The following is a 17,597-nucleotide window of genomic DNA, read 5'->3' on the forward strand; positions in this document are numbered from 1 at the left end:
GCTCCCAGTTCTGCAAACAGTTGAAGCTTGTAAAAAAACATATGCTCAGTAAGGAAACTAAATCCGTAACATGTATTTTCACATAAAATCATGGAATCAGAGTTTGAAGGGACCTCCAGGGTCACCTAGTCCAACCCCCTACACAATGCAGGAAATTCACAAATATCTCCCACACACATACATCCCCAGTGACCCCTGCTCCATGCCCAGAAGATGGCAAAAACCTCCAGAATTCCTTGCCAAACTGGCCTGGAGAAAAATGACTGACTGACTCCAAAGTGTCAATCAGCATTTCCCTGGGTGTGTAAGAAGGGGCCACAAGAACCAGGGCTATTTTTGTAGAAAAAGCCCAGAAGGAACCCATCTGCATATTAGGACACACCCCCTGATGTCACCATTGTTTCACATTGAGCTTTTTTGTAGAAAAATCCCAGTAGGTACTCATTTGTATATTAGGCCACATCCCCTGCCACAAAGCCGGCTGGAACTGCGTTCCTGTGCTTTCCTGCTCAAAAAAAAGTCCTGACAAGAACTAAGCATTGATTCAACCTTTTCTGCCCTCCTTCTCATGATCTGCCTAATTCACAGAATCAACTTTGCTGTCAGATAGCCATCTAGACTCTACTTAAAAATCTCCAAGGAAGGAGAGCCCACCACCTCCTGAGGAAGCCTTTTCCACTGAGGAACTACTCTAAAGTAACTTTATTTATAAACTGATGCTGTTTTTTCAGTTACCTGGAGAAGTCAGTCTTACTAATTTTGATGGAGGATCCTCATATGGGTTTGCTGGTGGTAGGTTGTAACCATCAATAAAGTAATTGGTATTCTCTTCTACAGGAAATCCAACATAGTAGAATTGCCACTAAAATTTAAAAAGAGTAAACCATCCTGTCAGATTACAAAAATCCCCCCTTCATACAGGTTTATGTCTCACTAATTTTATGATACTGAATACTGCATGGAATTATATACTCGAGGCAGACGCTTGTTTCTTCGCTCCTAAAAACGCTCCTAAAACGCTAAGTTGTTTTCAATCTTCTAACTTTTATCTTGCCTTGTTATAATTGTTTTTAAATAGTCTCATCTTATCACCTCACTTTTAATTTTGGTGCAGCTGTTTCGTCTCTCCCAAGCTCTGGCTGTTTAATCAGTTAATAAGCTTCTCCTTTTGTTTTCTGACACAGAAGCTGCTGCAGCTAACGAACGACAGCTGATGTTTTATAAAGTTTTACAAAGTTTTACATTGTCCCTCAAAGACAGGTTTTTTTTTTTTTTTTAAGAGTCTTTTAATTTGAACTGTGAATTTAACTGAAGGTTGAAATTAAGTCAACTCCTGTAAAGCAACATGGCGGAGTGCAGTCGACTACAGCGGTGGTTCTGACAAATTTGGCTTTTAAAGACATTTCATGATATTCTTAGCAGTTGTTGTGGCTTTTATCTGTAATTTTTAAGATATCAATTGTTTGGTGTTTGTTTTATTTATTATCAGAACAGTGCCAATTACCATCCAACAGAACCCCCTTAATGGCATTGGGCAAGCGGCCAAGAGAAATGGAGGAGGAATCTGCTTCTTTGCCAGTTTGCAAACAGCTTAGGATAGAGGACTTTTTTACCTTAAACAACAAGTCCAAATCTGCTCTGCCGTCATTTGCTGTTGAAACATCAAATCGCTTCTCCCCTCTAGAGGACGTGTTGGAGCCAGCAGAAAAGGAGGAACTGACTAGTGAACTGACTAATGGAGGAGAAGATGGAAGAGAAGCTTGTCCTGTGGGCCAGCCCTTTTGTAACACTAATGAAGCTCTGAATGATAACATATCTTGCCAACTAAGTGACAAACAATCAAATAGGCATGCGGAGGGGCTGGAGTTGCTAGCACAGCAAACAACCCTGGTGGCAGAAGCCTTACAGACAATTTTTACTTACTTACGAGAAATAGTATCCTTGATAAAGGAGAGGGGTGGAGATTATGCTAAAGAAAATAAAGAACAGGCACAGGAGGGGAATAAAGCAAACGTTGTTAAGAAAAGAGGTCCAATAGGTACTGGGATTAAAGCTACTTCGACATCAAAGAAACCAAAGGTTGTTAAAGAAAATCTATTTTCATTGGTGTACAATCCAAAAAGTATTGTAAATATTTTCCCATTGCAAGGGAGATTTATCGATTGGAGCGCCAAATGGAAAGCAAAAGGACATTTAGCCAACTTACTTGGGATAGCTCCCCCTTTGGTTGACCTCATACAGATGGAAAGGCTGCCAGGTCCTATAAGATTTGAACGCTTTTTACTCCATTTTAATACAGACAAAATTCCCTCGTACTTGTTTGCTTATGCCAACAGATATGCGGCGCTAGGGATTAGATTACAAAGACATTTCAAAAATGCTATAATTTCGAAAATAGTTGCAAAAACAAAAGATGTTGGTTCTAAGAAGGACTATAAAAAACAGTCGCTGGTGGCAGAACTGGAATCTACCAACACTGTATTGATCTTAGATCAACCAACTCCTTCTAATCTACCCCCTCCTTTGTTGGAATCAGCTCTGAAGCCCTCTATTACCTCTATTAACTTAGACAAAGAGGCACCCCTAACAGGAGATATTGGGATTGGACAGAAAAATCTGGATTCCAGTTGGCCAGAGGAGGAACTCGAGAAACAACTGCTTGCAAAATTTACGTTGTTACAAGACTGTGAGCAAGAGTCCTTGATAGACCGTTTTGAACAATTGACATCTACCCTGAAGGGTCTCAGAGGTTCTACTGATTGTAGGGAGATGGAAATAGAGGGAAGTACTAATGCCTGTGAGCTGAGGAAGAGTGAAGGTGAAGGGACCCATTCTGCAGAGGAGGCCCATCATTTCCCATTAGAACCAACTGTAATAATTAACAAAGGAAAGCATAATTCCAACCTGATTGTGGCAGCTGATGACCCTGAAATATGCGAAATAAGGGATGTCCCCCATGCACCTGATGGAGGAAAATGCAAATGACTGTCCTCAACGCAAGACATGGGGATCACCAACAAACCTGTTGAAATTTTGTCATGGAACGTGGCGGGATGGCTAAGATGTCTTCATTCGTACATAGAGGTTCCTTTTTTCCAGAGAGACTTTGATATTATTTTATTGCAGGAAACGTGGATGGCAGAAACTCTTTTGCTGGACGGTTATTCCTCCTATAGTTTACCAGCAGTTCCAGGAAAAGGTCCAGGGAGGTTAAGGGGAGGCTTGGGCATTTTTATTTCCAATGCCCTTAAGGTTCAATGCATGTTGAAACCCTCGCTGTCCCATTTAGCTATGGCTATATTGGTGAGATGGGATAGGGGAATCCTGATTATTATAAATGTATACCTCCCACCTCTAACAAAACAGACATCTATAGAAGAAAACTGGGCGTCACTAGACCAATTTATAATAAATCTTTCCCTGGAACACCCGGAAGCTCAAATCTTACTGGCAGGGGATTTCAATGCCCGTATGGGAATGAATGATGCCTTCTTAGCAAATAAATTTAATTCCCTACTAAATGAGCAGGAACAAGGCCAGAATGGACTTCCCTTCACAAGAGATTTTAAAGATTGTAAGGCAAACTTTGCCGGCCTATGTTTAGCTAAATTAGCAGGCAGAAGAGAGTTCCATATCCTAAATGGGGCATTCTATGGCGATCATCCAGGCGAATATACTTTTATGTCTGGGAATAGAATGAGCACTATTGATTATATGTTGGTATGCAATTCTCTATTACCTCTGATTAAAAATTTCCAAGTACTCCCATACTTGGAGGGTGACCATCTACCTCTATGTCTGCAGATAGCTCTCCCATTAAATCCTAACCAAAATGAGGTATGTTATACAACAAGGATAGGAATTATGGGGAAAAGAGTAAGGTGGGGTGGGGAATTGGATAAAAAAGTGAAAGAAATCTTAACTCCAGAAAATTTGCAGAAGCATGTGTTAGTGTTCACAGCTTTAGAGGAAAACCAAGACCCGTTAATAGTTTACCAAGATATAATCCAGGAGATTTACTCTATTATGACTGTGCCAGCAGGGAATAGATTACATCAGCATTATAGGAAAACAAAACGTTGGTTTGATTCTGAATGTGTCCAAGCAAAAAAAGAACTAAATCGTTTGTATTATCTTGCTATGAGGAGTAGCATAGAAAAAAGGGTAGAGACACAAAGTGCCCTAGTGAGCCATAAAAAAACCTATAAAGGCATTATTCAAAGGAAGAAGAAAGAGTATACTCGGAAACTATGGGAGGAACTTATACAGGCTGTAAAACTAAAAAATTCTGCGCTTTTTTGGAAATTAACAAAGATTGGGGGGTTTAAGATAGCCTCTCCCCTGGACATGTATATTCCGGCGGAAACATGGACTGTTTTCTTCCAGAATTTATATGATGACAATGTCCAACCCTCTTTTCCAGGTAACATAGAGAACTTCCCTCAGTGGCCACCAGTTAGTACGCAAGAAATAAAAGCCCATATAATGCAACTGGAAAATAGGAAGGCTCCAGGTATAGATGGCATACCAGCTGAGATGCTTAAAGAGAATGTAAATTGGTGGGCACAATTTCTGGCATCTTTTTTCACTTATGTTGATCAAACAGGCCGAATCCCAAAGCAGTGGGGGACAGCTATAGTTGTACCTATTTTTAAAAAAGGCAATCGAAATAATCCCGCCAATTATAGGCCCATAAGTCTTTTAAATATAATAAGTAAGATCTATACAAGACATCTTTTAGAAAAACTAGAAATATGGATGGAACAAGAAGAAATTATTCCCCTGGAACAGGCTGGATTTAGGAAAGAAAGGTCGACAATCGAGCACTGCCTGATATTGCAACAGCTAATTGGGAAGTACTCTGCCAGAGGTACAACTGCTCTATATGCTGCTTTTATTGATTTAAAGGCAGCATTTGATTCCATTTCAAGGCAACGATTGTGGCAAAAACTAGCGGCTTCTAATATTGATAAAAGGCTGCTATTTCTTATTCGTGGACTCCATGAAGAATCATTTCTTAGAGTGAGATGTAATATGCAGGGATTACTTACAGAACCAATAAAAACTCAGAAGGGTGTAAGACAGGGTTGCCTTTTGGCCCCCATCCTATTTAACTACTATATCAGTGATATGGTGGAACATATGATTGATACTAAATTTCACCCCCCAAAGCTGGCTCTTCGCCATCTTCCAGTACTGCTATATGCAGACGATGTGGTACTGTTATCTAGAACACCTATTGGGTTGCGGAGAGCATTAGACAGCTTTGTTAAGTACTGCGAAAATGAACGGTTGGTAATAAACTTTGAAAAAACAAAAGTGATGGCATTTGGCAAAAAAGCCAAGAAGAGGTATTGGACTATGAAAGGGAAAAAAATAGAACAAGTAACAAAATTTACTTATTTGGGAATGGTAATTCAGAATACAGGTGCCTATACTGAACATTGTAATATGAGGGTGGAGAAAGCGGAGAAAACAATGTACGCTATCCTGAGATTTTTTCGCTCTAAGGGGGCCTTCTATGTTCCGGCAGCACTGAAACTGTTCCAATACAAAGTGTTAACACAATTGCTCTATGGTATTAACCTGGGCATTTCGGCTAAAAAACTGAAGGCTCTCGAGAAAGTGCAATCTAAATTTCTTCGTAACGTTTTGCAGCTTCCGCCAGGTGTAGGGTGGCCATAATGTCTGAAGGCCAGCCAGGGACACCTTGGGGAGGGGGAGGTAGGGGTGCGCGCGCGCGCCGCCGGAAACAGGAAGTGACGTCACTTCCGGTGACGTCACTTCCGGTGACGGCACGCCACAGCCAGAAACAGGAAGTGACATCACTTCCTGTGACATCACTTCCCCCACGCCACCTGCCGGAAGCAGGAAGTGACATCACTTCCTGTGACATCACTTCCCCTGCGCCACCTGCCGGAAGCAGGAAGTGACGTCACTTCCTGTGACATCACTTCCCCTGCGCCACCTGCTGGAAGCAGGAAGTGACGTCACTTCCTGTGACATCATTTCCCCCGGCAGGCGCGACCCCCGATGAGCTGAACGGGACGGCGGCGGGCGGCGGGAAGGGGGAAAGGGAAGGCCGTGGGTGGGGGGGGGAGCTCATCGGAGGCCGCAGGCGGCAGGCGCGACCCCCGATGAGCTGAACGGGACGGCGGCGGGCGGCGGGAAGGGGGAAAGGGAAGGCCGTGGGTGGGGGGGGGAGCTCATCGGAGGCCGCAGCCGGCAGGCGCGACCCCCGATGAGCTGAACGGGACGGCGGCGGGTGGCGGGAAGGGGGAAAGGGAAGGCCGTGGGTGGGGGGGGAGCTCATCGGAGGCCGCAGCCGGCAGGCGCGACCCCCGATGAGCTGAACGGGACGGCGGCGGGAAGGGGGAAAGGGAAGGCTGTGGGTGGGGGGGGGAGCTCATCGGAGGCCGCAGCCGGCAGGCGCGACCCCCGATGAGCTGAACGGGACGGCGGCGGGAAGGGGGAAAGGGAAGGCCGTGGGTGGGGGGGGAGCTCATCGGAGGCCGCAGCCGGCAGGCGCGACCCCCGATGAGCTGAACGGGACGGCGGCGGGCGGCGGGAAGGGGGAATGGCCGTGGGTGGGGGGGGAGCTCATCGGAGGCCGCAGCCGGCAGGCGCGACCCCCGATGAGCTGAACGGGACGGCGGCGGGCGGCGGGAAGGGGGAAAGGGAAGGCCGTGGGTGGGTGGGGAGCTCATCGGAGGCCGCAGCCGGCAGGCGCGACCCCCGATGAGCTGAACGGGACGGCGGCGGGAAGGGGGAAAGGGAAGGCCGTGGGTGGGGGGGGGAGCTCATCGGAGGCCGCAGCCGGCAGGCGCGACCCCCGATGAGCTGAACGGGACGGCGGCGGGAAGGGGGAAAGGGAAGGCCGTGGGTGGGGGGGGGAGCTCATCGGAGGCCGCAGCCGGCAGGCGCGACCCCCGATGAGCTGAACGGGACGGCGGCGGGCGGCGGGAAGGGGGAAAGGGAAGGCTGTGGGTGGGGGGGGGAGCTCATCGGAGGCCGCAGCCGGCAGGCGCGACCCCCGATGAGCTGAACGGGACGGCGGCGGGAAGGGGGAAAGGGAAGGCCGTGGGTGGGGGGGGGGAGCTCATCGGAGGCCGCAGCCGGCAGGCGCGACCCCCGATGAGCTGAACGGGACGGCGGCGGGCGGCGGGAAGGGGGAATGGCCGTGGGTGGGGGGGGGGAGCTCATCGGAGGCCGCAGCCGGCAGGCGCGACCCCCGATGAGCTGAACGGGACGGCGGCGGGCGGCGGGAAGGGGGAAAGGGAAGGCCGTGGGTGGGGGGGGGGAGCTCATCGGAGGCCGCAGCCGGCAGGCGCGACCCCCGATGAGCTGAACGGGACGGCGGCGGGCGGCGGGAAGGGGGAAAGGGAAGGCCGTGGGTGGGGGGGGAGCTCATCGGAGGCCGCAGCCGGCAGGCGCGACCCCCGATGAGCTGAACGGGACGGCGGCGGGCGGCGGGAAGGGGGAAAGGGAAGGCCGTGGGTGGGGGTGGGAGCTCATCGGAGGCCGCAGCCGGCAGGCGCGACCCCCGATGAGCTGAACGGGACGGCGGCGGGCGGCGGGAAGGGGGAAAGGGAAGGCCGTGGGTGGGGGGGGGGGAGCTCATCGGAGGCCGCAGCCGGCAGGCGCAACCCCCGATGAGCTGAACGGGACGGCGGCGGGAAGGGGGAAAGGGAAGGCCGTGGGTGGGGGGGGAGCTCATCGGAGGCCGCAGCCGGCAGGCGCGACCCCCGATGAGCTGAACGGGACGGCCGCGGGCGGCGGGAAGGGGGAAAGGGAAGGCCGTGGGTGGGGGGGGGAGCTCATCGGAGGCCGCAGCCGGCAGGCGCGACCCCCGATGAGCTGAACGGGACGGCGGCGGGCGGCGGGAAGGGGGAAAGGGAAGGCCGTGGGTGGGGGAGCTCATCGGAGGCCGCAGCCGGCAGGCCGCGACCCCCGATGAGGTGAACGGGACGGCGGCGGGCGGCGTCCTGGGCGAGGGAGAGAAGGGAGGAAGGCAGGCTTACCTTACCTTAGCTAGTGGATGGCCTCCCTTCCGGCGGGCGGGCGGGAGGCGCGCAGCGGCGGCTGATACAGTGCTGCTAGGCATGCGCAGAGCCCGCCACCCCCCCTGCGCACGCGCAGGGACACCGGCTCCCTTACTGGCAGCCTTCCCCGCCCGCGCCCGCGGCCACCTGGCTAAACCGGGACGTTTTAATGGTCCCGGTATAGCCAGGGCGGGAGGCGGGAAACAGGGGCCAAAAACGGGAAAGTCCCGGGCAACCGGGACGGTCTGGCCACCCTAGCCAGGTGTGTCAAATGCCCTTTTGCGTTTAGAAACTGGGCAAATGAGAATTGAGGCCAGAATTATGTTATCTTCGGCATATCAATGGCTAAGGATCCATAAAAACAAAAAAGGCCTCTTCCCTTTAATAACTCAAGACCCCTATAGGCCAAGGTGGCTGCAATTGGTCAGAAGCAACTTAGAAAGTATAGGATTCTCACTTGAAAACCTCTTGGCGCAGAGCTATGCCAAAGCAAAAAGTATTATCAAACAAAGAATCTGCGATATAGAGAGACAAAGGGATCTAGAACAGGCCCCCTCTTTTTTAGCATCTACTGAGACTAAATATGTTATGAGGACGGCCAAGTACTTTTTTTATTTGGAGGTACCAGCCCACAGAAGAGCCTTTACGTTGGCTCGATGTGCAGCCATGCCCTCAAAGGTGCTAAAAGGGAAATATAGAAAAGTCCCGTATGAAGACCGACGCTGTCCTTGTGCTATGGGAGAGGTGGAGTCGATGACCCATATGTTTTTTCGATGCCCTTTCCACCAAGTACAGAGGAATAGGTTTGTTTCCCCGTTTGTAGTTAAACCAATGGCAGACGCGGATGAGGCATGTTTGGAGAAACTTTTGGTGGATGCAAGTCCAACTATCTCTAGACAGATAGCCAAATTTTGCCATTATCTTGTGAAGTTCCATACTAAGAAACAAGAAACTGCATGTCTTGTATGACCTCTTGGAATTTTAGTTTATAAATGTTTTTATATACTCTGATTTAAAGGATTTATATAAATTGGAACTGACTTGAATTTTAAAATCGGTTAAATTATATTTTAGTTATCTTGGATTGTATAGGTGGGGAAATGTTCAAGTATTTTATGTTTTTTTAGGAGGGTATTTTATACTATCTTAGGTATTTTAGGAGGGTTTTATATGATGTGTTGTAGTTTTTATATTGGTCTATGACTGTAATAAAGTTAATTCAATACTCCAAATCTGTATTAACTGAATATGCAACACACCTAATTTTTTAAACTTATCCTCCATCTTCAGGGTGGTGAGAACCAGAGAGGATTGTGAGGCACTCCAAAGGGATCTGCTGAGGCTGGGTGAGTGGGCGTCAACGTGGCAGATGAGGTTCAATGTGGCCAAGTGCAAAGTAATGGAGAAGCAAGGTAAAGACTGGGGCAGGAAGTCGGGTGTGTGTGTGTCTCGCCTCTGGTACCAAAAACACTGGCACTGGCCCTGCCCATCACTATACTGCACGAATGCCTCACAACCAGTGCTGGACTAGGATCCAGGAGATCCAGGCTTTAATTCCCACTATGCCATGAAAACTTCCTGGGTGACTGTAAAGTACTGGGGTCGGCGCAGTAAGAGACCAGAGTTGGAGAGTGATTTCAGCAAGCTTTACTTCAGGAACACACACAGACAGACTGAGCTCAGTTCAAACTTCCCACTCCTTTATACAATTCTTACCCCCTTCTGATTGGTCCTTAACTATCTACACGGATTGGCTATTTACAGGGCCCTAAGGGCCTATCAGTGTACAGTATGAGCCTGGATGTTGATTGGCTGCTTATATTTCAATCTTTCCCCTGATTGGGCCTGCTTAGGCCTTCTCTGGAACCCTGGTGTGGAGTTCAAGCTCTGGCTTGTTCGGCTTCCCTCCAAAAGTAACAGTTCCCTCCAAAAGTAACAGTTCTCCCATTTGAGCCTAGGACACAACAGTGACTTTGGGCAAGTTGTACGTGCTCAGCCTAGCCTACCTCAGAGTTGTTGTGAGGATGCAATGGAGAGGAGAATGGTGTAAGGCACTTTGAGTGGTTCTTACTTTTTGATCGCCATGCCTGGTTTGGCTTTGAAAGGGTTTTGTATAATCACACCTAATACATGCTGGGTAGCCATCTGTTGATACACACAGCTTCGTGGCCCTCAGTGCTCTAATACTGGCTGGAAAAAAGAAAGAAAGAAACCAAATAGTTTAACTTGAGTTATATATACCATATTATACAACTGTCCTATAATCCACTTTGCCCTTAGACTTTGCTGCAGAAACAAGCAATCAGCTTCCACTTCCACAGTATCAAAACAGCTGCTTCACACATTATGTAGTACAAGTACATCTACTGCTACATTATGTGTGGTAAGAAATCACAAGTTAAGCTCTGTTCCAGGCACACACCTTTGGAAGATAGACATGGTGGTACATAGGCAACATTTTCACTTATAAACCCAATTGTTTTGTGTGTGTATTTTAACAAGTCAATCATCTTGGGAAAAGAAAAGAAAAGAAAAGAAAAGAAAAGAAAAGAAAAGAAAAGAAAAGAAAAGAAAAGAAAAGAAAAGAAAAGAAAAGAAAAGAAAAGGAGAGCAATAAAAGAAAAGGAGTGCAATAAGATACTAGAGGATACTTTACAGGTTTAACATAAAGACAGGGTTTCTGAAGAAGAAAAAATAAGGGCATGTTCACATTCAGTGCATTTCTATAGAGTAAATTCTGTAAATCAACCAAGCCTACAATGGTAATTACGGTACTACTACTACTACCTAAATTTACTACCTAACTCCCCACCCAGCACATTGAGTCTAACCAGCTTCATCATATCTCTTACCCTTTTTAAAGCCAATTTGTCTTGTTGGGAGTATATTTTGTTTCCCAGTGACTGGTCAGCACCAACTTTGCCGTTATTAACAAATTTTTACCCACTTCTTGAGCCTAATTCAGTAGAAGAGTCTCAGATACTTGAGACAGTACTGTTCCTAAGACTTCAAATATTATACCTTTTACCCTTTTTTAGTAAATTTGTGCAAGTTCACAGGTTCATTAGATGTTCACAGGTTCATTAGATTTTTAGAACAGAACCAACATGTGCCTGAAAAGTTCCAGTAAAACTTTGATAATCTCCAAAGAGACAATGCCACTGCTCATACAATATATTTCTATACCTATCACTTAAATAAGGTTACAGGTAGCTATGCTGGTCCCAAGCAAAAATTAAAGCAACAAAAAACAAAGCAATGTAGTACTCTTTTTGTTTACTGTTATTTTGGTTGGCCTTAATAAAAGGCATTTCAAGCCTTAATCTTATGGCCTCTTCCCTGCATCCTGAATAGAATGCAGCTGAAATCGGAGTAAACTGAAGTGGTGTGGGTACCAGAGGAATTTTTACAATAAATTCATCTGTGTTGCCTAGTGTGGCTTGATCAACACATGCATGAAAACTGGATGCAGGTGGAATAGTAAAGAAGCCTCCTGAAGCCCGCTGCATCGCAGCGTGGCTGAAGGGGAAGTTTTGCCCCCCCTTGGAGGGAGAGCGGACTCTTCGGCGCTCTTTTGAGCGCGTCCTGAGGGGGCGGGGCTTCAGCGCTGTTGCTGAAGCCCCGCTCGATGCCGCGGCAGTCTTCCCGGCGTTTTCGGCTGGCTCGGAGCTTGTGTATGAGCTCCTGTCGCGTCTGGGCTGTCTGTTTGTGGAGCGTCGGTGGATCGTCTGAGCCGAGCTGAGAGCGTCGAGGGAGCGTTCTACCTTTAAACAGTTTGATTACCAGGGCTTGTGTGTGCCCTGGAGAAAGTTTCTCTTGTGGGCTGTTGCTGGGTGTTCTGCTGGGTTGGTTTTCACAGGGGTTAAAGAAACATCGCCTTTTGTGGGTAAAGAGCATTCCATTAGGATCCCCACCCCCCTCTTTTCTTACTGGCTAACAGACTAGCCCAGTTTTGGCAGCTAGGCAGGGGCAGCCCTGGTTAGCACTTGGAGGGGAGGAAAGGAAAGGTCCCCTGTGCAAGCACAAGTCGTTTTTGACTATAGGATCATCGCCTTTTGGGGGTAAAGAGCAGTCCATTGGGATCCCCCCCCCTTTTTCTTACTGGCTGACAGACTAGTCCAGTTTTGGAAGCTAGGCAGGGTCAGCCCTGGTTAGCACTTGGAGGGGAGAAAAGGAAAGGTCCCCTGTGCAAGCACCAGTCGTTTCTGACTCTGGGGTGACGCTGCTTTCTCAGCGTTTTCACAGCAGACTTTTTTAGGTGTCTTATTCAGGACTGTGGTGCTGTCAGGGGATGGGGTGGCCATTTGAGCAAGACTGTGGGGAACAGCGGGGCTGGGCGGCTGTTTTGAGAGGCTGAAGTTCAGGGGTGCTGGTAAGAGTACTTCTCCCTGAGGCTGGGTAGCCATTATTAGCTTTGCTTCTTCTCCCTCAAGCCGTGTGCTTGGGGCGGCCATTTTGAGGTGCTGTACGTCTCCCTGGTGCCTGACACCCATTTTGGCCTTGCTTCTTCTTCCCCACACCCCTTGCTCTTGCGGCGGCCATTTTGAGGTGCTGTACTTCTCCTGGTGCTTGGGGGCCATTTCGGCCTTGCTTCTTCTTTATCACACCCTTGCTCTTGGGGCAGCCATTTTACGAGGTGTTTAAGCGCGGCCATTTTAGAGTTCACTGAGGTGGTGGCCATTTTGAGGGCTGTTTTCCACCTTTTATTCCTTTGCTGGCCTCAGGCTTGGCTAAGCTAGTTAAAGAAAGTCTGCTGTTTGCTGTGCGCTTTAGCGAACATGTCGGGTCGAAAAGGCAGGGAAAATCAAAAGGGAAGCAGCCTGCCCCTAAGGCTCCTAAGCCTCCTTCTAAGCCCCCGCCCCCCCTTTCATCTTCGGACGATGAAGGGGACGATGAAGTTAATGCAGCCATTTTTTAGAGGCTGCGGGCACTTGAGCAGGCATTGGGGTTTCCACCTTCTCAGTTGCCCAAGAAGGGTTGGTTGTCCAAGCGTGCTTTGCAGGCAGATGTATTGACCCGCTTGTCTCTTCTGGAAGGCAGATCTGCTGCAGTTGCTGCTGGAGGAGCTGTGGGGCCTGCTGGCTCTGATGTTGGTGCGGGCACGTCGTCCGGTGCGGGTGGTACTGGATCAGCTTTGGTGCCTGCTTCATCGGCTGGTAAGTACGGGGCGGTCCCTTTTAGTGCTATGACTTTTGGGGAGGTGGCTTTGTGCTGGGTGATCACCTGCTGCCTGCCACAAGAGAGAAAATCTTAAAAGGGGAATACGTGGACGTATTCTCCCTTTTATTTAGGGATTTGGAGACGAGGGGCAAGGAGGAGCTGGTCGATAAAGGGATGGAGAAGCTCAGGAAGAGGAAGGTTGATCGGACCTGGGCCAATTGGCTCCCGGGGTTTTTCATATATGCGGGAGTGATAGCATGTGCGCAGCCCTGGCGGGCCGCCGCGTTGATTCAATATATGGACATCATATACAAGGGGTATACGATGTTCAGCGGCTCGGCCTGTATCCAATATGACCAGGAGTTCAGGATGAGGGCCGCTTTGTACCCTTCACTCCCTTGGGATCAGATTCACCAACAGTTGTGGCTGCAGGTGATGTCACCTGCTCGGCCCAATTTGGGGGACCGTTCTGACAGTGGTCACCTAGTGACTAGGGCTTCCTCTTCGCCTTCTGGTGTGTCCTCCTCCTCCCGCAGGGTTGCGGGGCAGGCGGTTCTACCCCACTTGCTTTGATGGGAGTATGGGTCCCAGGGGGCGTGCAGTCGTAAAGGCTGCTACTTTAAGCACGGATGCCCCCTGTGTGCTGGCCCACATTCTTTCAACAACTGCCCTACAGTTCGTCCACGTAAGGGCCAGAAAAGATCAGGCGGTGGTCCCTTTCAAACTGGAGAGGGGTCCCAGCCCGATAAAGGTGGGGCCTCTTGAGAAGCGGCTTCGTAGGTATCCATGTGGGGAGGACAGTTGTTATTTGTTGAACGGTTTTACGTTGGGCTTTAGATTTCCTTTTCAAGGTCCTCGAGTGCCAACTTGGTCCAGGACCCTTAAGTCATGGGGTCTACTTCCGTAGACATTGGAGCATGGAAGAGTGGCCTGAGTTGTGGGTGCAGGCCGGTTTGAGCCGGGACCTCACGTTTTTGGAATTTTTTCCCATTTTAGTTGTGGTTTGGCTGTGGGGGAGTAATATGGTTAATTGCACTGTTCATTTTTGGTGCGATAACATGGCGGTTGTTCAGGTTATTAACTCCCTTTCGTCCAAATCGCAGCGGGTTATGGGGATGGTGAGGGCCTTCACTCTGCGTTGCCTGCGGCTTAACATTTTGTTTTTTGGCCAAGCATGTTCCTGGGGTGAATAACGGGGTAGCTGACGCTCTCTATCATAAACAGATGGTAAACAAATCGAGAGGTTTCGTCAGCTGGCCCCAGACGCCGATCTGGAAGCGGCGCCAATGCCCCAGGAGCTATGGCTGATTGGAGAGCCGAGGCCTGCAGAGCGATAGGCTTAGCCATTGCACCTAGCACCAGGAAGTCTTATGAGTGTGCCGTGCGGCAGTTTGAGGACTTTAGGGCTGAGGTAGGGCATCGCACTGTTTGGCCCCTCCCAGCGGAGCAGTTGCTCCATTATTATGTTTCCTTGAGAGGTAAGGGATTGGCCGTGCAATCAATTCGGGAACGCATGTCTGCGCTGGCCTTCACTAGCAAGGCCTTGGGGTTTAAAGAGGAACAGCAGATTTTCGTATTCGAAAGATGCTGGAAGGGTGGTCCAGGGAGGCTGGGCCTATGCCTCATACTAGGGTCCCTTTGTCTCCTGATATTCTTCGGGGTTTGCAAGGGGTTTGGAGCGCAGTGTGTGCGTCTCATTTCGAGGCAGTTTTGTTCCACGCAGCCTCTTTGGTAGCCTTTTATGGGGCTCTGAGGGTTAGTGAACTGGTGGCAAGCTCCACGCGTGATGTTTCATATTGAAGGATATTATGTTGCTGGGGGGTAAGGTGGTCCTTACTATCCGGCGATCTAAAACTGATCAAGAGGGCACGGGGACTGTGCTAGAGTTGGGTTCGTGCTCAGAGGTGGAGCTTTGCCCAGTTTCCGCATTAGCCGACTATTTGGCTTTGCGGAGGGGCTGCGAAGGATCGCGGTTTTGTCACGCTGGGGGCAGTCCGTTGACAAAGCATTAATTTTGGGCTGTGACGTCAAAAGGCTTTAGCCTGGTTGGGTTTGTCTGGATTGAGGTTTGGTACCCATTCCTTCAGAATCGGTGCAGCCTCTACAGCTGCTGCCTTGGGTTATCCTACTTCGTCCATTCAACGCCTGGGCCGTTGGCGGTCTCAGGCTTACAAAGGTTATATTCGCCCTTTGCTCCGCTAATAAGTTTTGGTTAGGAGCTGGGGTATTTTGAGGTTTGGGTTGTATAACTTGTCTGTTTTCCTTTTAGATGCTGTTGTTCCTGGCCGGAGGAGCAGAGTTCTCATCTGCGGGCACAGTTATGTGTTTCGGGCGGCACATCAAGCTCGGAGAACTGCTGTTGGCTCTCAGCTGGGGCTCAGCAAACGTGTCACAATAGAATGGAGGGGGCGCCGGGGTCTTCAGTGGCCTGGCTTGCTTCCCTTTTTGTTTCATGGGTCTGGGGGCCCTCCTCCGCAGGCATTGATTTTTCACCTGGGAGGGAATGATCTCGGGCTGATTAAGGGCAAGGCATTGATCTTGCAGGCCCGAGACGATTTCAGGTACATAAGGAACAGATGGCCTGGTACCATTATGGTTTGGTCGGCCATGATTTCGCGCTGGGTGTGGCGCAGTGCCTGGGGGTTTATGGCACCATGTGGCCTGGGGAGGACCGGTTAGCCTCCCCCTTTTGGGGAGTTAGGGGTCTGGCAGGATCAACCTTGGGTGTGGCTCGAGGTTTGTGAATCCAGACTGTCCTGGAGACTCGATTGGATGGGTGCCTTTCGCTGAGACTCGCGTCTGGTGTTTGGGCCCTCCAGTGCAAGCCTCCCTGCTGGGCCTGCCTAACGGGAGCTGTGGCTCACAGCTCTGGCTGGGGGGCCGGGTCTCTCGCCCACTGAAAAAGGCAGGAGAGCGGTCTGAGGAGACCCCTGGCCCTGACCTGGCCGCAGTTTGGTTGCCCACTGAGCGAATAAGGAAATTTGCAAGGTTCTGGAGGGTGGTTTGGGCCACTATTTGCCCCATCCAGATATTTCTAAGGAATGTCCCGACCTCTACAGAGGGGATGGTGTGCATCTCTCGGAAAAGGGTAATGTGCTTTTTCTGATAGATTTGCGGCAAGGGCTTTTGTTGGTTTGGGGTCTTTCTGTGGGTGCTAAGCCCTAAGTAGAGACTTGGCCTTAGTTGTGGCAGGTTCTACGGGGTTTATGGCACCATGCGGCCTGGGGAGGACCGGTTAGCCTCCCCCTTTTGGGGAGTTAGGGGTCTGTCAGGATCAACCTTGGGTGTGGCTCGAGGTTTGTGAATGCAGACTGTCCTGGAGACTCGATTGGATGGGTGCCTTTCGCTGAGACTCGCGTCTGGTGTTTGGGGCCCTCCGGTGCGAGCCTCCCTGCTGGGCCTGCCTAACGGGAGCTGTGGCTCACAGCTCCGGCTGGGGGGCCGGGTCTCTCGCCCGCTGAAAAAGGCAGGGGAGCGGTCTGAGGAGACCGCTGGCCCTGACCTGGCCGCAGTTCGGTTGCCCTTGCCGTTGCTAGTTATTTTAATAAAAGTGGCCCATATTTTCACCAATTTAATTGTGTCCGTCTCTTTATTCCGACTTGGGGGGCAAAGAAGCCTCCTGAAGCCCGCTGCATCGCAGCGTGGCTGAAGGGGAAGTTTTGCCCCCCCTTGGAGGGAGAGCGGACTCTTCGGCGCTCTTTTGAGCGCGTCCTGAGGGGGCGGGGCTTCAGCGCTGTTGCTGAAGCCCCGCTCGATGCCGCGGCAGTCTTCCCGGCGTTTTCGGCCCACCCGCCCGCCCTATTTGTTATGCAGGCAATCGCTGGTCGCTTCCGTTTGGAGGGGCCGGGTAGGAATTTTTTCACTCCCCGGCGATTTGGCATTTGACTGGGGGGTGTTTTTTGCCTACCTTGCATAGCATTTCAGTGGATTGAGGAATTGGCTTAGGGTTGGTGCCTTGGTAGAGTTGGTCACTTTTCAGGGCAGGTTCTACGGGGTTTATGGCACCATGCGGCCTGGGGAGGACCGGTTAGCCTCCCCCTTTTGGGGAGTTAGGGGTCTGTCAGGATCAACCTTGGGTGTGGCTCGAGGTTTGTGAATGCAGACTGTCCTGGAGACTCGATTGGATGGGTGCCTTTCGCTGAGACTCGCGTCTGGTGTTTGGGGCCCTCCGGTGCGAGCCTCCCTGCTGGGCCTGCCTAACGGGAGCTGTGGCTCACAGCTCCGGCTGGGGGGCCGGGTCTCTCGCCCGCTGAAAAAGGCAGGGGAGCGGTCTGAGGAGACCGCTGGCCCTGACCTGGCCGCAGTTCGGTTGCCCTTGCCGTTGCTAGTTATTTTAATAAAAGTGGCCCATATTTTCACCAATTTAATTGTGTCCGTCTCTTTATTCCGACTTGG

General features: G+C 50.2%; 1 protein-coding gene across 1 annotated transcript in view; it reads right to left on the reverse strand.

The window, feature by feature from the left end:
- Positions 1 to 17,597, reverse strand: part of IL17RB (interleukin 17 receptor B) — a 46,066-nt gene that overhangs the window by 15,118 nt on the left and 13,351 nt on the right. Inside the window, exons 4-5 of the mRNA XM_060238289.1 lie at positions 10,114 to 10,232; positions 736 to 862 (exon numbers count right to left, since the gene is read on the reverse strand). Coding sequence (XP_060094272.1) covers positions 736 to 862; positions 10,114 to 10,232 — 246 coding nt within the window. The remainder of the gene's footprint in view (positions 1 to 735; positions 863 to 10,113; positions 10,233 to 17,597) is intronic.

Source organism: Heteronotia binoei, chromosome 5, assembly GCF_032191835.1.
Source record: "Heteronotia binoei isolate CCM8104 ecotype False Entrance Well chromosome 5, APGP_CSIRO_Hbin_v1, whole genome shotgun sequence".
Taxonomy (NCBI): Eukaryota; Metazoa; Chordata; class Lepidosauria; order Squamata; family Gekkonidae; genus Heteronotia; species Heteronotia binoei.